We start from the raw sequence: 25046 nt of genomic DNA, 5'->3' as shown, positions 1-25046 counted from the left end.
ATGGACTGTAGCCAGCCAGGCTCCTCTGTCCATGGAATTCTCCAGGCAAGAATACTGGCGTGGGTGGCGATTTTCTTCAGGGTTTAGTGATTTAAATGTATGTCATTTCCTCTGAAATGTTCCTCTCCACTACACATACACTCTTACCCTCTTCTTCCTCCTTTCTTAAAAAGTTCCTGTTCTTTCCTTGTATTGTCTAAAACATGGCTTTCCCCTTGTGACACCACTATTCTTAAACCCACTCTCCTTCATTGTGTGCCCATTTCCTAGCACCAGTACAGGAAGTGGCACATTTCTCATTTTCCACTGCCCTTGGTAACCTCAACCCTGGGCCCAACTACTTATGTTAATGTCTTTCCATTCTGGTTACCAGGGATCCCAACATCCTTTTCTGTTTGAGTTGCCTCCTCTATCATCACCCTCAGTTGACTTCATTGCCTGTTTTAATGATTCTTTAGACCTCTACAGGGCTTTGCTGGTGGTTCAGATGGTAAAGAACCCACATGCAATGCACAGCTCACTGACAAAGCCTCATCCTGACCACCATTATCATCAGAACATCTCCACCTCCAAGATAAGAACACTGGAATTCACCTGTTTATAATATAAAACAAGCTTCTGTATTTTTACTTCTCCCACTCCCATTTTTAAAACCTTTAGAAATTGTGCTAAAATGTAACAATAAATATAATACATCTGATCTTCATTTTAATCATTTTAAGTGTATATGAAATACACTGACATTAGTGAGCAACCATCATAATCCAGCTCCAAAATTTTTTTCATCTTCCCAAAATGAAGCTTGATATCCATGAACAGTATTACCCCATTCCCTAGTTAAGTCTTTTAAGCATATTTATATTTCCCTTAATCGCTGTAAAGCTTCTCACAACCTACTTTATGAAGAAGAATCAGGCCATTTTACAAGACCCTCAAGTTCATGTTCCTAGACCTGACATTTCACATCTCCCTCATTCTCTCACTTTTCCTCCTCTCCTGCACAAAGAAATATGCCCCCTCCTTTTCAAAGCTGACCTTCCGCTAGTATTCTTTCCCCCTCTCTCTTCTCTGTCTCCTCTGGGACTTTGATATAGAAAACTATTTATATAGTTTTGATATAGAAAACTATATCAGTTTTCTCTTTCTCATTCACTACTTTCTCTCTACATTGAAATACACCTAGGAGTTTAATATTCTAATAAAAAATAATAATAATGGGTTAAGTTTTACTATGTTCTAGCTATTATGCTAAGTGCTTAAAATGTACCTCCTTATATAATTCTCATAAAAATCCCATGAGTTCAAAATATTATAAGAAAAAGTGTTATTATGAGGAAACTGAGGCTTTAGAGACATCAAGTAACTTGCCCTAGACTTTTCACCTGACTAGTTAGCAGCATCCTCCCTTCTCCATACTGCTGTCAAGATACCATTTTCTCTGTGTTTCCCTTTCATTACTGTACTTTTTAAAAAGTCTTTCTTCTTTCTTCTTCACACTGTGCAGTGCACTACAGTTTCCTACCTTGCCTAAAGGACTCTCTCCAAGGCCTCTAATCTGCTAGTTCTCTGCACTGCTCATCAAATGTTCCTTTTTGAGAGGATCTGCTTTCTTAGCCTTCATAATATAACCTTTTTTTTTTGTGTGTCCTTCTCTTTCTGATCTTCTTTGCTAACTCCTTTTCTTCTCTTAACCCTTAAATGTAAGAGTCTCCACAGTTCCATCTAGACACAGCTTTCTCTTCCTGCTCCACACTCAGCTGAGCCAATCTCACTTTGCTCCCACATAATCAACAGTTATACTTTCACAAATGAACAAATCCACATGGCTAAGTCTGGCCTTCTCAACCCACAACCCAGCTCCAGCTCCCTGCTGAAATTTCCATATAACTGTTCCTTAAGTTTGAGATACCATTTGCCCCATATTACTCATTACTTGTTCCTGTCAATGAACTTTTCACCTGAGTTTCCTACCCAGACCACTGGCACCAATTTCACTTCCCTTTGCCTTCCCTTCCCCTGTCCAGAGCTAATACACCCACATCCAAAAAGAGCTATGGAGGCTCTGTGGCAGACACAACACTGAACTGCGAATGAACTTTTGTTCTAATCCTGATTCAGCCACTAAAGACCTATGCAACAATGGAGGTAGGACCAGGGATCTCTGGGGCCCTTCCTCATTCAACATTCAAGGATTCTTATGAAATATGCCTGAAGCACTAATCACATTCATCCCCTCCTGACTGCTCTCACTGACACTGCCCTAGCTCTATCCTCACTGCTTTTTGCCTGGGTTATTTAATTGGCCTCCTAACTGGCATTCTTTCCTTTCTTCTAGTCCTTCATACAGCCATAAAATTACATTCATAAAACACATCTTTGATATTTCTCACTTGCTTAAAAAACTTATAAAAGATTCCTGTTAGCTACAGAGTAAAAGTCAAACTCCTTACCATTATATTCACAGCTCCTTGAATTCTACTCCCCACATAACATATGAAGCCTCACTTTTTCTAAATTGGATTACAAAGGTGTTTGGGATAAGCATTTGGGGAAAAAAAATCCCTAAATTACTCTTTATACTAGACATAATAAGGGATTAAAGATTTAAATATTAAATAGTAAAGAATAAAACTTTTAGAAAGTGGCATGATAAATTAATTTATAATCTTTTATAAATCTATAATTTATAAATTAATTTATAATCTTCAAAGCAGGACACAAAATTCAGAAGTTATAGAAGGAAATGTTGATTAAAATTTACAACATAACATGGGTGTACCTATGCCTGATTCTTGTTGATGTTTGACAGAAAACCACAAAATTCTGTAAAGCAATTATCCTTCAATTAAAAAATAAATAAATTGGCAAAAAATCAATCAAACATGAGTAAACCTATGGCTGATCATCTTGATGTTTGCTAGAAATCAGTGCAACACTGTAAAGCAATTATCCTTCAATTAAAAATAAATAAAATTTTTAAATATCTTAAAAAAATTCACCACATAATACTGGAAAACTTTTATGAAAAAATATTTTAAATGCAATTAATAAAGTAATAATCGGTACTGGGGAAATTTTTTCACAGACAACAATTTCACCTCTTAATTTACAAAGAGTTCATAAAAGTCATTAATTTACAGACAATGACAACAAATATGTTTTTAAAAAAATGTTAAATCTCACTAAATAATTAAAGAAACAAAATTCAAAACCATGAGCTATTTCCCACTCTTTAGAAAGCAAACATTTTAAAGGCGATGACCTCCCCTACCCGCACTGGACCCCTGCTGCTAAGGCAATGGAGAAAGGGCATGCACTTGAATTGCTGAAATTACAAATCAATACAAACTTTTTGAAGTCAGTTGGATAATATCTATCAAAATATAAGATGCTTATACAGTTTGATCCAGAAATCTTGCTACAAGGAATGTATGCTACCAATGAATTTCCAAAGGCTTACCAGAATCACAACACACAAACATACACACACATAGACCTGTAAGTTACAACACTGGTTATAGCAGAAAAGAAGAAAAGGGGAAAACTGGAAACAGCCAAAGGATTGATCAATACAAGATTGCTTATAGTATATTTATATGATTATATATATTGTTGTTGCGGTCCTGTAATGGACCGGAACCTCGTGGTCCAGAGTCGACGTTAAGAAAGTGAAAGAGACAGAGAGAGAGAGAGAAAGACAGACAGACAGACATGGGGACCCAAGCTCTGATGGAGAAAGGGTGCTTTAGTAGCAGAAATGCAGGCTTATATATCTTTACAACAGACTGGTCCCAAATAGGAAAAGGAGTACGTCAAGGCTGTATATTGTCACCCTGCTTATTTAACGTCTATGCAGAGTACATCATGAGAAATGCTGGGCTGGAAGAAGCGCAAGCTGGAATCAAGATTGCTGGGAGAAATATCAACAACCTCAGATATGCAGATGACACCACCCTTATGGCAGAAAGTGAAGAGGAACTAAAAAGCCTCTTGATGAAAGTGAAAGTGGAGAGTGAAAAAGTTGGCTTAAAGCTCAATATTCAGAAAACGAAGATCATGGCATCCGGTCCCATCACTTCATGGGAAATAGATGGGAAAACAGTGGAAACAGTGTCAGACTTTATTTTTTGGGGCTCCAAAATCACTGAAGATGGTGATTGCAGCCATGAAACTAAAAGACGCTTGTTCCTTGGAAGATAGTTATGACCAACTTAGATAGCATATTGAAAAGCAGAGATATTACTTTGCCAACAAAGGTCCATCTAGTCAAGGCTATTTCCTGTGGTCATGTATGGATGTGAGAGTTGGACTGTGAAGAAAGCTGAGCACTGAAGAATTGATGCTTTTGAAGTGTGGTGTTGGTGAAGACTCTTGAGAGTCTCTTGGACTGCAAGGAGATCCAACCAGTCCATTCTGAAGGAGATCAGCCCTGGGATTTCTTTGGAAGGAATGATGCTAAAGCTGAAAGTCCAGTACTTTGGCCACCTCATGCAAAGAGTTGACTCACTGGAAAAGACTCTGATGTTGGGAGGGATTGGGGGCAGGAGGAGAAGGGGAAGACAGAGGATGAGATGGCTGGATTGCATCACTGACTCAATGGACATGAGTCTGAGTAAACTCCGGGAGTTAGTAATGGACAGGGAGGCCTGGCGTGCTGCGATTCATGGGGCCACAAAGAGTCAGACACGACTGAGCGAATGAAATGAACTGAATACATACAAGGTCGCTGACGCTGAAAAGAGTCGCTGCATGTCTCATCCTATGACTTTAGTCCTGAAAATTGCATGCAGCTCTACTCATTCTCAGAATAGGAACAAATAAGGAACAGAGAATGCTTGAGAAATAGAAAACAGCATGCAGGAATAGGCCTGTTAAATGTTCTCTGACAATTTGTAATGCTCCCTGTAAAAAGAATTATTCTGACATGCAAAAATGTCATGTTTATGCTTATGATGTACGTTAACTGTATAATGAAAAAGCTTATAAAATAACATCTGCAGTATGATTCTACTTTTTATTAAAAAATAGATATATATAGTACTTCTTCACTGAAAAAAAGAATGTTAGGATCTACAGTATACATGCTTTCCTGTCATTTACCCATTTCCTAAGTGTATATATATCATTTTCATAACCAGAAAAAAAATTACTTGAAAAGTTTTCAACTTTCTGTAGGAAAGAGAAAGGCAATTAAATAATCTGGGTCCTTATATGTTCCATGGTGAGTAATAAACAGTATGTAGAGTCCAAATGACAGAGGTTTTATCAAAGTTAATGATTAACTGAGTACAGCTCATTGAAAGTGCTATGGCTAAAATAATCTAAAAGCTCTGTTTAGGATTTAGTTGTGGGAATGGGAATGCATTTCCCACCCATTCTAACCCATTCAACTGGCTCTATTAGGATTGCCTCATTCATCTAATGCTGTCACCCAACGTTGCTTAATCCAAGAGTGTGTATATATAAGTAGAGTTGGCATATAACTGCATCAACTACTACCAAGTGTGGACAACAGGAAGCCTCATCATTTGAGACCAGCCCTTCACATTTATAACTTAGGTGGGTATCATAACCAGTATGCGAGAATATTTGCCATATATTATTGGAAAGAACAGCTCAAAAGAACCAGTAATGTTTACAATGCCATACTCTAATATTTCTGATTTTAAAATAAGAGAATAAACAGTAAATTTTAAGCATAAAAATTTTTTAAGAGTGATTGTATTTTTTAAGGTAAAAGATTTGTAGGTTGTTTAAAGAAAATGTTTTGTTTTTCAGACAAAAATTAGAAAATATTTCGTTTTTGACTTATTGCATGCTCCTTAAAAAGCAGTTGACCTTTTCTGTGTCAGTGACTCCATTTTAAATGTTATATTTCAGTTTCTTATCTATCTTACATGAATCTACAGGCTAATATTGGTTTAGAACAGAGTTCCTCCAAGTGTGTTCTCTCAAACTAACCATGGGAATGTTAACAGAGTGAACTGAGGAGATTATTTGAGATCAAATAATCACTGAAAATAATTAATTAAACAAAGGTACCCACAATTCCACAGTGAGGGAATGTCAGCACCTTTACTATGCTAATATGAATTCTGACTTTCCAAGAAGTGGAATATAGATTGAAATATTTCCCAGATTTATTTGAAAATACAACTTTTAAAAATGTCTATCCAAGAGATTTTTTTCTAGGACATAAGGATTCTTGGATAAAAGAGAAAAACAAATCCAGCAATGTAATCTTCATGTTATCAGTAAAATATTACCTGAACACCTACTGTGTGCAGGGTACTATTTGAACTATTTTCTGTACAATTTAAAATTTAACACAGTAAAGCTACTTAAATGCACTATCCCACATTATGGTTACAAATTAAATATCATATTCTGAAATTTATGATTTAAAAGAATTTGGACAATTGCTTGAGCATTTGAAGCTGAATTCTCATTTCTGCTTACTTTCTTTCTACATTTGGAGGGAGAAGAGAATAGCCAGGGTCAGGAAGCTCTGGCATAAAGATGGAAATCATGAGACTAGATTCTAGTCCTGGTTCTGCTTTTGTGAACCTGGGCGAGGCACTTAACCTTTCAGACCTAGCCTACTCAACTACAGAGTTGGGGTGGGTGGGGTGCTCAGGAAATGATGTCTAAGTTTCTCTGCTTCTTATGTTCAACTGTTCTTGATCAATAAAGGCAGCAGAATCAGAGGAAAAAGGTAGGGATTGATGTGAGCCCCTCATGCTCTGTGAGGATAATATTTACTCCCATGGACGATACATTCATTTCTAGGGGCAAAATAGGGAATCTCAATTATGCTATCATTGAAGGATTTTGCTCATCAGACAGGCTATAAATAGAATGGCTTTGTGTAAGATTCTAGTTCCATTTAAACAAGAAAATTTGGAATTTCAGCCTACTGGGGACTTGGCAAGGGACAAAAATAAAGGTGCAGGAAGTTTATTTTCCAATGAATCCTCTAACCCAGGAACTCAATGTTCCTCCTTTAGTCTGCTAGAAGAGCTGGTCCTAATGAAGTTTATAAGAGATTTAAATAGTAACCACTCTTGGGATAATTTGGATTAAAATTTTTTAAATCTAGCACAAAGAGAGCAATGCTTACTAAAAGAAGTATTAACTATTATAGAATTTCAGATAATATTAGAGAAAGTTTAAGACTGGAGGAGCAATCTTGCTCCCTCCACAAAGCACAGCAACAATGCCTTACCTTGACCATGAAGCCTGGTTGCAGTACCCTACTGAAAGAATACATGAAAGTGAAAGTGAAAACGTTAGTTACACAGTCATGTCTGACTCTTTGCGATCCCACAGATTGTAGCCCAGTAGGCTCCTTTGTCCATGGAATTCTCTGTGGAAGAATACTGGAGTGAGTAGCCATTCCCTTCTCTAGGGAATCTTCCTGACCTACGCAATTTATAAGACAACTCCATATTCCTTCAAAATGGTACTATGACCCAGCTTGATAATTAAGGAACAGCATCATTGATGATCCTTGCCTGAATCAAATATTAAATTGGACGCTGCAAAATGGTGATTTTTCTAATTCTATCATTCCTTCCATAATGAATAGAACCCCACCCAAAGTGAGGAAGCTCCATAATAAAGAGAACTCCACAAATTACCAGAATATAAAAAGGCCACCCCAAACGCAGCAATATAACCAAGATGAAAAGACCGAGGAATACTCAGCAGGTAAAGGAACAGGAGAGTTGCCCACCAAACCAAACAAAAGAGGAAGAAGCAGGGAATCTACCGGAGAAGGAATTCCGAATATTGATAGTGAAAATGATCCAAAATCTTGAAATCAAAATGGAAACACAGATAAATAGCCTAGAGACAAGGATTGAGAAGATGCAAGAAAGGTTTAACAAGGACCTAGAAGAAATAAAAAAGAGTCAAAATATAATGAATAACGCAATAAATGAGATCAAAAACACTCTGGAGGCAACAAATAGTAGAATAACGGAGGCAGAAGATAGGATTAGTGAAATAGAAGATAGAATGGTAGAAATAAATGAATCAGAGAGGAAACAAGAAAAACGAATTAAAAGAAATGAGGACAATCTCAGAGACCTCCAGGACAATATGAAACGCTCCAACATTCGAATTATAGGAGTCCCAGAAGAAGAAGACAGAAAGAAAGATCATAAGAAAATCCTTGAGGAGATAATAAATCTTATTTATTCATAAGAAATGCTATGGACTTGCAGCTTTTTTTTAAAATAAAATGCTTTATAGTCAATTACCATCATTTTTTCTGATGCTCAAACTGTGCCAAATTTGTGCAGCAGGAGACCCTTCAAGGGGACTCCTGTGTCCTTTTGACACAGCCTCACTAGTTTTTGAATAATTCACTGCTTTCTGGCACAATGAGATACTCAGTGTTCACTTCTATTATTTCTCAAGCCAGATCTAGAATCTTGGTTTCGGTGGAAAAAGTAGTTAGAAACTAAGATACAGGCACATTGATACTGATAATTCAAATTTAATACTACAGGGATTTTCTTTTCTACTTTTATTTTATATTTATATCTCCTTTTCCCTGCAGTGAAAATCCTATAACACCAATACATTTGTTCTATTGCATAGTATAGCAAAAAACAGTCTCAGAATTTCAGAACCAATATTTCCACTAACAACAAGCCCACAAAGTAAAGTTTAAGATTGGAATCTTTTCACCCTCTGACAATAGTTCTAGTATGTATGTATGTATATATATATATATATATATATATTCAGAATACTACATTCAAATTTTACTGAATTATTTTTCTATGTAGCTTTGTTATCAATTTTATATTGAGTTAGCCACAGTTGTTTCTGTTTGTTTTCAGGTTGAGACAGTTGAACTAACATTATATTTTAATTCAACAGGAGCCTGAAAAATGAAGCCTAAAATGAAGTATTCAACCACCAAAATGTCCCCAGCAAAGATGAAAAGCACAGCAGGCAAAGCCTTGGTAAAATCTCCCAAGTTGAGAAGTAAGGACTTAAGTCTTTCTGATTGTTTTACACACTGTTGTTTATCTGTTACCAAATCTTTATTAATCCAATGATTATACATGTAAACTTATTAAAAACTACTAAGATGGCTCATAAGTGTATAATAGAGAAGGCTTTGGTTGTAAAATCAGACTATAAAGGGCCAACTTTTGTTTATTTGATATACCACAGAACAGGAGAGGCTTAGGTGATTTAAACCTGTTAATAGTGATAAATATAATTACAGCCTGTCATATCAATTTCTTCTCTACCCAAACCTACTGCCACCAAATCCCAAAACCTTTTTCCCAGATCACCTAACAAAAATTTAAACTGACTGACTTTTATTCAACAAACATTTATTAAGACCTTTGGTATATCAAGTTTTTGGTCTTGACTTCAGATAAAGGAGAGAATAACAAGTGAAGATATTTGAATAATCCGGGCACCAAATAAAGCAAAATTGACCAAATGATGCTCAAGTTTATCCAGTTGCAAACTCAACGTGTCTGAAATAAGTTGAAGGGCAGATAAAATCAGAGAGTAGCTATACCTTCAAGATGAAAGAATTATTAACATCTTTGATTCTTAAAATAACCTATCCTAGGAAACAATCATACAAATTTACACTCATGTTTTTCATTTGAGAGCAGTAGCACAAGAGAATTAACAGAGCTCTGGTGTACTGAGAGAAAAAAAGAGAATGAAAAATGGTAGTGGGCACTGGCATATCTTTGTCTTTGGTGCTCCTCTTCATTTCCCTGAACATGTAAGGCTAGAAGAGAAAGCAATGTCAGACAGAATATCATTTCTGTCTTCCCTGAGGCTCTGGCCCATTAATGCTCCTCTCTTACAAGTAGGAAGACCAATCTGCTGTGGTATCTGAATCACCAGGTATCTGAGTCACAGCTAAGTTAGTTGTTTTATTTATGTCTGAGCCAAAATGCTCCTTTCAGGAACAGTGACTCATTAGAAGTGACTCTGTGTCCCCAAATTCCCTCTTAATAAAGAATGCATTTTCTTTGTACCCTAGGAGATGTGGGCTCTCCGTAGATACTGATATGAGGCAGCGGGCTGGGAATATATACCAGAGTCGCTGGCATTAATGGAAAATGAAAATGTAACCCATCCTTTAAGGGTGCAAAGGACCCAACAGCTTATTTATGCCATTTAGAGAAACAATGATTAAGATTATCCCCAAATCACATTACATTATTTTTATCGTCCCTTAGCAGATTTTTCCCTTCCAATAATAACTGGTTCAGTTTAATACTAAAATTGTCATTATTTAAACACTCTTGGCTAAAATTGCAACAGATACCTATGTGGTATCTGACAGATATGAACTGCTTCTCAAAACTGAAGGTGCAAGGAATGTCACACCTTATTTTTGTAAATAAACTGCTCTGAGTACCCAAGCAACAAAGTCTATTTTAATACTGTCTCCTCCCGTGAGCTAGCAGGATCTTACACAGTGGAAAAGCCACAAAACTCAGTACTTAACCTCTACCGGTATCCATACAGTCAGATCCCACATAAGTTCTGGTCAGCACCAGAGCATTTCACCTCTAGTTTTCACCTCTAGTGCCAACACAGTACAGAACTTCAGGAGTTAGAGGAAAGCCTCTCCCCAAATGTATCTCCTTTCCAGGAACCTACTCCTTAGAGTTAGCCCATTCTCCCCTACTATTTCCTCTCGCCATACCCATTAATCCTTTCCCTGCCCTGACAATCCAGTGTCGTTATGGATCTATTCAGAAGTCACAATAAGGAAGCCTTGGCCCATATCCATCCAACAGAAGTATTTTAGTTGGCCTGAACAGTGTTACTGTTGTTTTTCAATTGAGGTAACATTTAAAAATTGGGAGATTTTGCATAAAAATCTGAATTACAGCTTCTCAGGAGAAATTTGAAGATCTAGCAACAACTGGGCCCATATATCCCTACATGAACAGTAGCCGGAGGCAGAATACAGTAGGGATCACCCCCCTTAGTTTGGAGCTGTCTATAAGATAATCTTCTGTTACAGTGAAGGAGCTTTAACTTTATCCTGTGGCTAGCAGGGAACCACTGAAAATGTTTAATTGGGAAATAATAAGACATTTTTACTTTGGATAGATCATGTTGGTGGTAGTGAAGATAGAGTAAAGAGGCAAGAGTGGAAACAGAGACTGGTCAGAGGTCTACTGCATTCATCTTAGGGGACTGATGATGAGGGCCTGCCCTAAGATGACAGAATGGAAAGGAAAAACTAAACTTCAGATACATTCAGAAAATGAAATCAGTAAGGCTTAATGACAAACTGAATAAATTGAAGAATGGAGACAGGTGGGGAAATGATTAATTCTCAGCTTTTTGATTTTAAAGTTGGGCAGATTTGGCAGATAGCAGTACTATTTTTAAAGATGGGGAATTCTTCAGGAATATATTGGGGGTAGAGAAAGATAAAGTTTATTTTTTTTTATTGTAAGTGTATTTTCATTTGGGTTAAGTGTAGGTCATCTGGGTCAAGATATCCAGAATTCAGGAGGCTCTACATAGATAGAAATAGGGATGCTTTCAGTTCAGTCACTCAGTTGTGTCCGACTGTTTGCAATCCCGTGAATCGCAGCACGCCAGGCCTTCCTGTCCATCACCCACTCCCGGAGTTCACCCAAACTCAAGGCTATTGAGTCGGTGATGCCATCCAGCCATCTCATCCTCTGTCGTCCTCTTCTCCTCCTGCCCCCAATCCCTCCCAGCATCAGAGTCTTTTCCAATGAGTCAACTCTTTGCATGAGGTGGCCAAAGTATTGGAGTTTCAGCTTCAGCATCCAAAGAAATCCCAGGGCTGATCTCCTTTAGAATGGACTGGTTGGATCTCCTTGCAGTCCAAGGGACTCTCAAGAGTCTTCTCCAACACTACACTTCAAAAGCATCAATTCTTGGGCACTCAGCTTTCTTCACAGTCCAACTCTCACATCCATACATAACCACAGGAAAAACCATAGCCTTGACTAGACGGACCATTGTTGGTAAAGTAATATCTCTGCTTTTCAATATGCTATCTAGGTTGGTCATAACTTTTCTTCCAAGGAGTAAGTGTCTTTTAATTTCATGGCTGCAGTCACTGTAGTGATTTTGGAGCCCAAAAAAATAAAGTCTGACACTGTTTCCATTTCCCATGAAGTGATGGGACCAGATGCCATGATCTTCATTTTCTGAATGTTGAGCTTTAATCCAACTTTTTCACTCTCCTCTTTCACTTTCATCCAGAGGCTTTTTAGTACCTCTTCACTTTCTGCCATAAGGGTGGTGTCATCTGCATATCTGAGGTTGTTGATATTTCTCCCGGCAATCCTGATTCCAGTTTGTGTTTCTTCCAGTCCAGCGTTTCTCATGATGTACTCTGCATAGAAGTTAAATAAGCAGGGTGACAATATACAGCCTTGATGTACTCCTTTTCCTATTTGGAACCAGTCTGCCACTGGTTCCATGTCCAGTTCTAACTGTTGCTTCCTGACCTGCATATAGGTTTCTCAAGAGGCAGGTCAGGTGGTCTGGTATTCCCATCTTTCTCAGAATTTTCCACAGTTTATTGTGATCCACACAGTCAAAGGCTTTGGCATAGTCAATGAGGCAGAAATAGATGTTTTTCTGGAACTCTCTTGCTTTTTCCATGATCCAGCAGATGTTGGCAATTTGATATCTGGTTCCTCTGCCTTTTCTAAAACCAGCTTCAACATCTGGAAGTTCACGGTTCACATATTGCTGAAGCCTGGCTTGGAGAATTTTGGCCATTACTTTACTAGCATATGAGATGAGTGCAATTGTGTGGTAGTTTGAGCATTCTTTGGCATTGCCTTTCTTGGGAACTTAAGTCAAAATGCCCCATGGAATCAAAATTTCTGTGGAGAGAAAACAAAAGATACAAAGCTTGGGAGAGAGACCAAAGGTCTACTTACTTTTGGGGAATCATCAACATATAAAAAGATGATTGAAGTCATTGGAGCAAGCAAGATTGCCTGGAAAGACTAAACTGAGAAGAAAGACAAAGGACAAAACCGTTAGGAAGACCAACATTTTAGGACCAAGCAGAGAAGGAAGAACAACAAAGAGACAGAGATGGAGTGATCAGAGGGAAATAAAAATAATCCAAGAAGAGTGCTAATTCAACAGTAAGGGAAGAAGGATTCAGAAAGGATGTGGTCCCCAAATCAAATGTCACAGACAGGTCAAAGATAGTAAACAGTAAGGGGAGGCCTTTGGTGAAATTAGTGCTTGGGGAATAAAGAAAGATGAAGTCACTCACTTCTGCAGTTCATGTCAGCCATGGTCTGGCTCTCTCTGTAGCATATTTAAAAAAAAAGATTTCTGGGCCCATCCTCATGACATGCCTGAGAAATCTCATCATGCTGTTGCTATGATGAAATTATAGGTTATGAGAATTTCCTTAAAAGACTTTTAAAGACATTTCCCTCAGATATCAAACAGGATGGAGACATAGGAAATGGCAACAGTAAGTCTGAAAGGCTTTGACCCTAATGGAACACTCTCTTCAACAGAGTTCCCATAGCCATGACACCTTTATGCTTTCCTCTCAAAAACACAACCTTCATACCAGTTTCAGCTACCCCAAATATTAAAGTATACCTTCTTCCAAATTCTCCCATCCTGGAATGTGAAGTCAAGTGGGCCTTAGAAAGCATCACTACGAACAAAGCTAGTGGAGGTGATGGAATTCCAGTGGAGCTATTTCAAATCCTGAAAGATGATGCTGTGAAAGTGCTGCACTCAATATGCCAACAAATTTGGAACACTCAGCAGTGGCCACAGGACTGGAAAAGGTCAGTTTAATTCCAATCCCAAAGAAAGGCAATGCCAAAGAATGTTCAAACTACTGCACAATTGCACTCATCTCACATGCTAGTAAAGTAATGCTCAAAATTCTCCAAGCCAGGCTTCAGCAATACGTGAACCGAGAACTTCCAGATGCTCAAGATGGTTTTAGAAAAGGCAGAGAACCAGAGATCAAATTGCCAACATCTGCTGGATCATGGAAAAAGCAAGAGAGTTCCAGAAAAACATCTATTTCTGCTTTATTGACTATGCCAAAGCCTTTGACTGTGTGGATCACAATAAACTGTGGAAAATTCTGAGAAAAATGGGAATACCAGACCACCTGACCTGCCTCTTGAGAAACCTATATGCAGGTCAGGAAGCAACAGTTAGAACTGGACATGGAACCAGTGGCAGACTGGTTCCAAATAGGAAAAGGAGTACATCAAGGCTGTATATTGTCACCCTGCTTATTTAACTTCTATGCAGAGTACATCATGAGAAATGCTGGGCTGGAAGAAACACAAGCTGGAATCAAGATTGCTGGGAGAAATATCAATAACCTCAGATATGCAGATGACACCACCCTTATGGCAGAAAGTGAAGAGGTACTAAAAAGCCTCTGGATGAAAGTGAAAGAGGAGAGTGAAAAAGTTGGATTAAAGCTCAACATTCAGAAAATGAAGATCATGGCATCTGGTCCCATCACTTCATGGGAAATAGATGGGGAAACAGTGGCAAAATTTATTGTTTTGGGCTCCAAAATCACTGATGGTGATGGTGATGGTGACTGTAGCCATGAAATTAAAAGACACTTACTCCTTGGAATGAAAGTTGTGACCAACCTAGATAGCATATTGAAAAGCAGAGATATTACTTTGCCAACAAAGGTCCGTCTAGTCAAGGCTATGGTTTTTCCAGTAGTCATGTATGGATGTGAGAGTTGGACTGTGAAGAAAGCTGAGTGCCCAAGAATTGATGCTTTTGAAGTGTAGTGTTGGAGAAGACTCTTGAGAGTCCCTTGGACTGCAAGGAGATCCAATCAGTCCATCCTGAAGGAGATCAGTCCTGGGTGTTCATTCGAAGGACTGATGCTGAAACTGAAACTCCAATACTTTGGCCACCTCATGCAGAGTTGACTCATTGGAAAAGACTCTGATGCTGGGAGGGATTGAGGGCAGGAGGAGAAGAGGACGACAGAGGATGAGATGGCTGGATGGCATCACCGACTCGATGGACAGGAGTTTGAGTGAACTCCGGGAGTTGGTGATGGACAGGGAGGCCTGGCATGCTGTGATTCATGGGGTCACAAAGAGTTGGACTCGACTGAGCAACTGAACTGAACTGAAAGTATTCTAAATACTTCAAACACAGTCAGCTCCCAAGGAATTATATCCAGAGTTTGTCTCACTAGATGCTACTTGCTACATTACTGTCTTCAGCCCCTAATCCTCTTTCACATCCACAATATTTCCTCAATTCTAGGACCTTCACTTCTAACTGCCCAAGACCCATATCCTACTCCCCACAGAGTCTACTTTCAATATTGGACATACCTGGCATGGCCCTATGGGACGCTACACATTAAGATAAGCATATAAGGAATGAACATATTTAGAGTATCATCTATGCATTTTAACTCGGAAAAGACAATGGGATACAATATAGTGTAAGCCATGACAGTTGAATTTTGCTTTTCTATTTTGTAATGCAAGTGCCTGACTTAAGCTTTGATTGCTGAGGCATCTACTTCAAAAATGATCATCTCAAATAAGTCCATGGAATTATCCAGGCCAGAATACTGGAGTGGGTAGCTTTTCCCTTCTCCGTTGGATCTTCCCAACCCAGGGATCGAACCCAGGTCTCCCACATTGCAGGCAGATTCTTTATCAGCTATAGTCCATGGAATTATCCAGGCCAGAATACTGGAATGGGTAGCTTTTCCCCCCTCCACTGGATCTTCCCAACCGAGGGATCGAACCCAAGTCTCCCACATTGCAGGCAGATTCTTTATCAGCTGAGCCATAAGGGAAGCCCAAGAATACAGGGGTGGGTAGTCTATCCCTTCCCCAGTGTATCTTTCTGACCCAGGAATCAAACCAGGGTCTCCTGCATTGCAGCCAGATTCTTTACCAACTGAGCTACCAGAGAAGCCCAAATATACACAGCCAGTCACAAAGCTAGATAAAGATCAGAAGATCTTGGTTGATTTCCATAACTGACCATTTGGACTACTTGCTTTTTTTTTCCTACTCTTACCATGCTTTAAGGGGCTTCTCTGGTGGTTCAGAGGTTAAAGTGTCTGCCTCCAATGTGGGAGACCTGGGTTCGATCCCTGGGTAAGGAAGATCCCCTGGAGAAGGAAATGGTAACCCAATCCAGTATTCTTGCCTGGAGAATCCCATGGACGGAGAAGCCTGGTAGGCTACAGTCCATGGGGTCGCAAAGAGTCGGACACGACTGCGCGACTTCGCTATTCACTATACCATGCTTTAAATTCCTGCTCATATATTTTAAATTCACCAATAAACAGTGAGCTCTCACTATCCTAGGATCACACACTCAATCCCAATAAAAAGCAGAACCTCAGGCCCATGCACTCTCTCTACCTGTGACCTCTCTCTGTGGTCCCATATATGCAGTGTAATTTCCAAATCCTATAATTATAGTCAAAGCTATGGGTTTTACAATAGTCATGTATGGATGTGAGAGTTAGACCATAAAGAAGGCTGAGTGCCAAAGAATTGATGCTTTTAAACTGTGACGTTGGAGGAGACTCTTGAGAGTCCCTTCGACTGCAAGGAGATCAAACCAGTCAATCCTAAAGGAAATCAACTCTGAATATTCATTGGAAGGACTGCTGCTGAAGCTGAAACTCCAATATTTTGGCCACCTGATGTGAAGAACTGACTCATTGAAAAAGGCCCTGATTGTAGGCAGGAGGAAAAGGGGACAACAGAGGATGAGATGGTTGAACGGCATCACTGACTCAATGGACTTGAGTTTGAGCAAACTCTAGGAGATGGTGAAGGGCAGGGAAGCCTGGTGTGCTGCAGTCCATGGGGTTACAAAGAGTCAGACACAACTGAGTGACTAAACAACAACAACAAATAATTAATTAAACTTTATTTCTTCAATTTCCTGATGGTTATTGCTGAAGGGCATTTTGCAATCATAATAAGAACATTAAGGGCCAGTCCAAATACAATATTGGTTATTATTAACAGGCTAAGATCAGCACAAAACATACAATTAATAACATATTGTATTAAATTATTGTCAGGAGGCCAAGTTCAGGGTTGACTCTGGCACAGCTTTGTAAATTATCTTTGTGTTAAATACATGTAAGATACCACAGTTAACATATCTAAAGTTATAAAGGAATATTAGGAATTTCCAGGGCAAATGAGTATGATTAAATGGCCTTACCCTGTTCAAACAGTTGAAGACATCTAAAGGTAGATGCTCATCTGAATTAGAGGCAAGATATAGAAAAGTCAAACCAGTAACTAACAAAAGTTTATTCCACTTAATTTTGTTAATCATGTTAGGAAGGCAAATCTACAGAATTCAAGAAAAGATCATAGAATGTATCTGAAAATCACAAGTAATTATTTTCATTTTCTGAATTACTGTGAATTATTGAATTTGGCTATATTGTGTAAATTTCTTGATAATTCATTGGCTATTATGTTGAAGATGGAGATCTTATCACCTAGGTGTTATCACTTTCTTTTCTATTTGACTTTTAAAGGCTTTTTAAAAAATGATTTTCAAGTGGCAAATTTAATTTTTATTTGAAATTTTAATTTTTATTTGGATAAGTTAAATGAGAATTAATGAATAACTGATTTTTTTTACTTCAACTGATTTAATCTCAGTTTGTGTTTTGTTAGTCTCTAAAATTGCAATATAGCATTTTCTTAGATGGAGTAGATGGAAGTATAGCTTTAATATTAGACACACTTGAGTCACAACTTCTCATCAGAACTTTGGCAAATGTCACGACTGCTAAGAACTTCAAATCATCATTTGTAAAGTGAAATGAATAATATCTACCTGTAATATTATTTGTGAAGGTTTAAATGAAAATTATGCACAGTGCTTGGCCCACTGTAGACACACTAATATTTGACAAGGAAGCTAAGAATACTCAGTGGAATAAAAAAACAGTCTCTTCAATAAATGGTGCTGGTAAAGCTGGATTATAACATGTAAAAGAATGAAACAACCCCTATCTACACCACTCACAAAAATTAACTCACAATGAATTTAAAGAGTTAAACGTAAGACCTGAAACTATGAAACTCCTAGAAGAAAACATAGTCAAAAAGCTCCCTGACCTGGGTCAGTTCAGTTCAGTTCAGTTCAGTCGCTCAGTCATGTCTGACTCTTTGTTACCCCATGAACTGCAGCATGCCAGGCCTCCCTGTCCACCACCAACTCCTGGAGTTCACTCAGACTCACGTCCATCGAGTCAGTGATGCCATCCAGCCATCTCATCCTCTGTCATCCCCTTCTCCTCCTGCCCCCAATCCCTCCCAGCATCACAGTCTTTTCCAATGAGTCAACTCTTCACATGAGGTGGCCAAAGTACTAGAGTTTCAGCTTTAGCATCATTCCTTCCAAAGAAATCCCAGGGTTGATCTCCTTTAGAATGGACTAGTTGGATCTCCTTGCAGTCCAAGGAACTCTTGAGAGTTTTCTCCAACACCACAGTTCAAAAGCATCAATTCTTCAGCACTCAGCTTTCTTCACAGTCCAACTCTTACATCCATACACGACCACTGGAAAAACCATAGCCTTGACTAGATGGGTCAGCTATTCTTAATAACCTTTACAGACAATAGTCATCTCTCTAAAATAATTAAAAAATAGATTCTAGATAAGTAGAAAGGAGTATAGATTTCATATAACCAAAGAGCTCCCTGCCAGCTAGGCAAAGATTGATATATGTTGGATGTAGAGCCACAGTCTCTTAAGCCAGTTTTTAAACCAAAATTTTTTCTAAAGACCTAAAGCTTTTCATAACTCATTTAACAGCAAAATATGACCTGAACTCATTAACAGTTAAATCCTGACCTAAACCAACATGAAGTCTTTATTTATTTCACTTGATGTATATTTTCCTGTGCCTCACTATAAATTTATTAATTTTTTATTATGAGGTGTTCCCCTAGTCCCTGCTGGGTGTGTTTCCCTAGCCTCTTCTCAATGTGCTAGTTATAGACAATATGTACTCTACACAACAATCTTAAAATCTAAAAAACTCTGAATTTTGAAAAACAACTGGCCCCAAGGTTTGTGATAAGATACGGTGGACTGTGGTTGTTTTCTTGATCTGCTACACTCAGGGTTTGTAAAAGGATAAAGAAGGATGGAATGAAATGGTATTACGATTTTTTTCAATTACTTAGAATCCCAACAGAAGGCTGAAGAAGTTTGTCAGATGTACTATATGCAGCTACGCTCCGGCCTTAAAATAGAAAAAAAGGTCTGTTACTTTAGGAAAGAAACCACCAAAAGGCATTCATCAACAGGTAAGGAGAAACTGTGCACTTCCTGATAATTTTTCAACATAATGATGGACACTGATTTGCCTTCACTTATCACATCAAGATACACAATTTCTTTCCTCATCCAAATTCCTTCTGGAAAAGAGTAAGGATGAGGAACTATTTTTTAGTCATTTTCAGAATAGTGTGGAAGAAATGGTTATATCATGTTAAGTAAAAATAGAGGATACAAAATTATAAATATATTTTATAATATTTTAAAATGTTTTTCCTTTCATTTAATGAAAGTAAACTAAAACATTAATAGTGGTTGCCTTTTGGGTATTGAGACCATGAGTGACTAGTTTTCTTCAGCCTGGACTCCAGTGAGTGTGTCCTATTGGGATGTAAGTATGTAGAAAGTATTGATTCCTTCAGAGCATAGCATGACCAAAGCCCTGGGGTCAGTCATCACTGTGAGCAAGCAGCCTTGACTGGAAGTCCTCAAAGGGGTGACGGGAAGGGGTCTGCACTGAGTGAGGACTGACAGCCCACTCCTATCCCCACCCATGTCCTGCAGCTGAGAAGTACAAAGAGCATCTGGCACTATTTACCTGTAAGCAGACGAAACACTTTAGTCAGTCTGTGGACCAGGGCTTCACCTTGGGTAATACAACGGTCAAGAAATACTCTACAGCAAATCACCTATCAAGTATCAAAGGTAAGATTGGTCACAGGGGTGTGTGAGGGTGAGAAGGGAGGTAGGACATGGGACCCTCACGAGTGCTAGTCCAAGAAGCAGCCCCAACTCTACAATTTCATGTATATCAGAAACTTCTGTCCTTTTTAAGCGGTATCCAAAGTAGTACAGGGTATCTGCTCTAACAGTACTTGTGCCTTCTGTAGTCAGAACTATATTATTATTTTGAAATGCTTGCTATGGACTGGAATCTCATCTACATAATTCCTGAGATAAATATATTATCTTTTTTGGGGAAAAAAACCACACATTATCTCTCCAAATTTCAACATTTTGACAATGAAAGAAAAGGAAGAGCTATTATATTTTCAAATATAATTTCAACTCAAAAATTTTAAATAATTGTTGATTGTTTTAACTTATATCACACATGTGCAAATAAATTCAATATTTAAAGTTCTTAATGTTATATATATTATTTTCTTTAGCATAATTCTACACTATAAATAAAATATAATTATTTTTTTTCATCTAGGGCCTATATATGTAGTCTCTAAATCTGACCCAGTTTACCCCAGCATGCTGCAGAAATATCATTTTCTGTGTGTGCTGATATATTAAAAAAAAATTGAGAGTACTGATTTAAGTGTTGCAGTTTTTTGGCCAGAAGACAAAATGAGGCTCACACCTGCATCCTCCAGGACTGTTGAAAGTCTCCAAGTAACTCCATCTTTACAGTTGTCTATCCATGTCTATCAAAATACAAAATCTTATACATGTCTATCAAAATACAGTCCCCCGTTGCCCACAGTTCCCTAGATCATGTGAAATTAAGAAGCAGAGTTTTCTTTGAGCAATGTCTATCACTTTTCCAGTTTCTTTCTCCCCATCAAACCCTCCCCTAAGCACACTAATATGGCCTCCCATGGCCTTCACACAGGAGGCTAGCATCTTTGATATCCTTCATGCAGGAGGTTAGCATCTTATGATCCCATAACATAGCTCAACCTTTGAGCTATGTTAAGTTTGTGCCTGAGACTTTCATCTATTCAACGGTGATAGAAAAGTACAACTCAAGTTGCAAAGACAAAAAAACCACAACACATTTAGAAGGTTTCTTAATTTTCAAAAGATTTTTCATGGAAACAAGTCTTTAAATTCTTAATGACAAGATTTTTACTTGTTACAGAACATTCTGCTTCCCTGAGTACATACAACGATCAGTTCATTAGTTTTGTTTTTGAGGATGGAAACTATGAGATCTGTGTTGAGGACTTGATAGGAGACCGAGAGAAAGGTAGACTATTTCCTTTTGTCTATAATGATATAATGATGACCAGTAAAGTAAAAATTAATAAATTTAACAAACTGTAAACAATAGATTAACTCAGATATGGCTAATAGATTTCATGCTATGTGCTAACTCCAATGCACTGGCAATAGATGCTTGAATATCACTGTATTGGGGAGGATTCAGAAGCTTATTCAGGGTTCATCAAGGAAGAATGATGATATTGAGAAGTTGTATCTGTTGTGAAATACAGAAGGAAGTACCACACATATTTACTGTCATTAAATTATTAATATCTACTAGGTCTTTCCAGTTTTATCAATACCACTAGAGTGTAATTCTAGCAAAAGAGTATACCAATGCTATGAACAACATTTTAAATATTTTAATACCAACATTGTTGGGGAAATCCTCAGAGCATATTTATACATTTTTAAGACTTTTCTCAAAGCCACAAAAGTTTTGCTTTTATTGATACATAATAAGAGGATATTTTCTGATGTTATATATGTTGAAACTGAAATCATTTGGTAAAATTGTATCTCACTAAAGGGATTTTATGCATTCTCTTTCAGACAAGGTGTTACTCCGTTACTATGAATCCCAATTCCCCTTAAGTGAAACAGGTAATTTGGGAGGCTGGGTAGCTCTGGGGCTTGAATTCTTAAATTTAGGGTAAAGACACATCCAAACATGTTCCATGGAAAAGGAAGGTGTCTCAGAAGGTTCTCTCCTACCCAATTCATGGTAAAAATATTGGATTTTAGATTTTAAAAGGACTGATTCCATCTCATCCATTTTGCAGTTTAATAATCAGGATAAATTGGCTGCATTTAACAGAGATTCAGAATAACAGTGTCTTACTGAGTGACTTCACTCTCACTTTTCACTTTCATGCATTGGAGAAGGAAATGGCAACCCACTCCAGTGTTCTTGCCTGGAGAATCCCAGGGACAAGGGAGCCTGGTGGGCTGCCGTCTATGTCCTTCTTATCAGAACAAACTATGAGTTTTATTTCCTTTAAGAACACAACCTGGAAGTTGTACCTGACACTTAACATTCACCTTATGTTGGTCAGAACTAAGACATATTGCTACATAAGGCAGGCCTGGAAACATTCTGTTATTACACAAAAGGAGGAATTCGATATTGGGACAACTATCAGTGGCTTTCTATGCAGACAGGGAAGCTGACACTGAGAGCAATACTCATTAGATTCTCAATTCTACTATTAGAAAGCATGTAAGAAAACTAACCTCTCTCCTAAGGGGACTTAGAATGACACCTTACTGTCCAATGACTCTTTAGTTTTATCTGGGTACAAATATTTCTAATAGATGTGTTGGTGAATGAAATAGTCATTTTACATCTGGGACTCTTTTCCTGGGTGTTAAATTCATTTAAATTAAAATGAGTTACAATTCTTAAGTTTATAATTTGTGTGTTTTAATTGCAAGATGGTGATGGTAGTCATCGGAAGTTAATGGTAAACCTGAGCCCCACGAAAGACAAAGACTTCTTGCTGCATGCTAACAGTAAGGAGCACTCTGTGGAGGTAACAGAAACATGCACCTAATTATCATGACTGACTACTCATCTGTGCAGATTTGGGGGTTTGGGGTACTTTGAAGAAGTTTTGTTTGTAATATTGTAAATAAAACAAAACCAGTTACAATTAATACCTTGCTTCTGAAATAGGGAAGGGAGTAAAATTGGCATGTGTCCCCTTCCGACTGAAAGTCTGGTCTCTGCCAGCAGTGCAGCATTACCCGGGAGCTTGTTAGAAATGTAGACTTCCAGACTCCCTCACAACTGAATCAAAACGAGCATTTTAACAAATCTCCAGGAGACTCATAGGTACTACTGGGTACATAGGTACTCCTGGGTACATAGGTACTCATAGGTACATAGACTCATTAAAGTTTGAGAAGCACTGCTGAATAGAATGATATAAAATCCTTTCTCTTTGGCTGTAGGAACTACTGTTTTTGTTCAGGCAGTATTTCCTTGTAAAATATCATTATCTTGGGCAACTGAAAAGTAATTTCATAGTCTGAAACTGCTAAAGGGATGGGTTCATAAATATTTCCATATGCCAAGATATAGAGATAGCATAACAACCTACATTCTGATCATAGGATTCACTGCGCTGTCTTCCTCAGTTAGTAAATAGAACTGTTATATTGGTCATGATAAGTGAACAATGAAAAGAAATAGAGGAAAACAATAGAATGGAAAAGACTAGAAATCTCTTCAAGAATATTAGAGATACAAAGGGAACATTTCATGCAAAGATGGACACAATAAAAGACAGAAAAGGTATGGGCCTAACAGAAGCAGAAGATACTAAGAAGAGGCGGCAGGAATACATAGAAAAATTGTGCAAAAAAAGATCTTAATGACCCAGATAACCACAATGGCGTGATTAATCACCTACAGCCAGACATCCTGGAGTCTGAAGTCAAGCAGGCCTTAGGAAGCATCACTACAAACAAAGCCAGTGGAGGTGATAGGATTCCAGCAGAGCTATTTAAAATCCTAAAAGATGATGCTGTTAAAGTGCTGCACTCAATATGCCAGCAAATTTGGAAAACTCAGCAGTGGCCATAGGACAGGGAAAGGTCAGTTTTCATTCTAATCCCAAAGAAGGGCCCTGCAAAAGAATGTTCAAACTACTGCACAACTGTACTTGTTTCACATGCTAGCAAGGTAATGCTCAACAATATGTGAACTGAGAACTTGAAGTTGTACAAGCTGGATTAGAAAAGGCAGAGGAACCAGAGATCAAATTGCCAACATCTGTTGGATCATAGAAAAAGCAAGGTAATGCCAGGAAAACATCATCTTTTGCCTTCATTGACTAGGCTAAAGCCTTTGACTCTATGGATCACAACAAACTGTGGAGTATTCTTAAAGAGATGGGAATACCAGACCACCTTACCTGCCTCCTGAGAAACCTGTATGCAGGTCAAGAAGCAACAGTTAGAACCAGCCATAGAATGGACTGGTTCAAACTAAGGAAAGGAGTACATCAAGGCTATATATTGTCACCCTGCTTATTTAACTTATATGCAGAGTACATCATGTGAAATGCTGGGCTGAATGAAGCACAAGATGGAATCAAGATTGCCAGGAGAAATATCAATAACCTCAGATATGCAGATGACACCACCCTAATGGCAGAAAGCAAAGAGGAACTAACGAGCCTCTTGAGGAAGGTTAAAGAAAAGAGTGAAAAAGCTGGCTTAAAACTCAACATTCAAAAAACTAAGATCATGGTATTGGTCCCATGACTTCATGGCAAATAGATGGGGATAAAATGAAAACAGTGACAGACTTATCTTCTTGGGCTCCAAAATCACTATAGATGGTGACTGCAGCTATGAAATTAAAAGACCCTTGCACCTTGGAAGAAAGGCTATGACAAACCCAGATAGTCTGTTAAAAAAAAAAAACAGAGACATCACTTTGCCTACAAAGGTCCACATAGCCAAAGCTAAGGCCTTTCCATTAGTCATGTATAGATGGGAGAGTTGGACCATAAAAAAGGCTGAGCACAAAACAATTGATGCTTTCCAACTGTGGTGCTGGAGAAGATTCTTGAGAGTTCCTTGCACAACAAGGAGATCAAATCAATCAATCCTAAAGGATATCAACTCTGAATATTCATTAGAAAAATTAATGCTGAACCTGAAGCTCTAATACTTTGGTCATCTGATTTGAAGAGACAATACTCTGGGAA

At 38.1% G+C, this 25046-nt stretch overlaps 1 protein-coding gene across 5 annotated transcripts in view; it reads left to right on the top strand.

Annotated features, from left to right (window-relative positions):
* Positions 1–25046, top strand: part of IL33 (interleukin 33) — a 70891-nt gene that overhangs the window by 43454 nt on the left and 2391 nt on the right. For 2 of the 5 annotated variants that reach the window (XM_005683681.3, XM_013965943.2), the window contains 7 exons: positions 5404–5559; positions 8893–9000; positions 19236–19358; positions 19894–20034; positions 21203–21310; positions 21880–21930; positions 22762–22859. In XM_005683681.3, the coding sequence (XP_005683738.1) occupies positions 8904–9000; positions 19236–19358; positions 19894–20034; positions 21203–21310; positions 21880–21930; positions 22762–22859 (618 nt within the window). In that variant the 5' untranslated portion in view covers positions 5404–5559; positions 8893–8903. The remainder of the gene's footprint in view (positions 1–5403; positions 5560–8892; positions 9001–19235; positions 19359–19893; positions 20035–21202; positions 21311–21879; positions 21931–22761; positions 22860–25046) is intronic. The other 3 variants (XM_005683683.3, XM_018052011.1, XM_005683684.3) reach the window with 2 other exon arrangements.

The sequence above is a fragment of the Capra hircus genome, chromosome 8 (assembly GCF_001704415.2).
Source record: "Capra hircus breed San Clemente chromosome 8, ASM170441v1, whole genome shotgun sequence".
Taxonomy (NCBI): Eukaryota; Metazoa; Chordata; class Mammalia; order Artiodactyla; family Bovidae; genus Capra; species Capra hircus.
The sequence above is the reverse complement of the archived record's forward strand: the minus strand, read 5'-3'. Positions and strand labels throughout refer to the sequence as shown.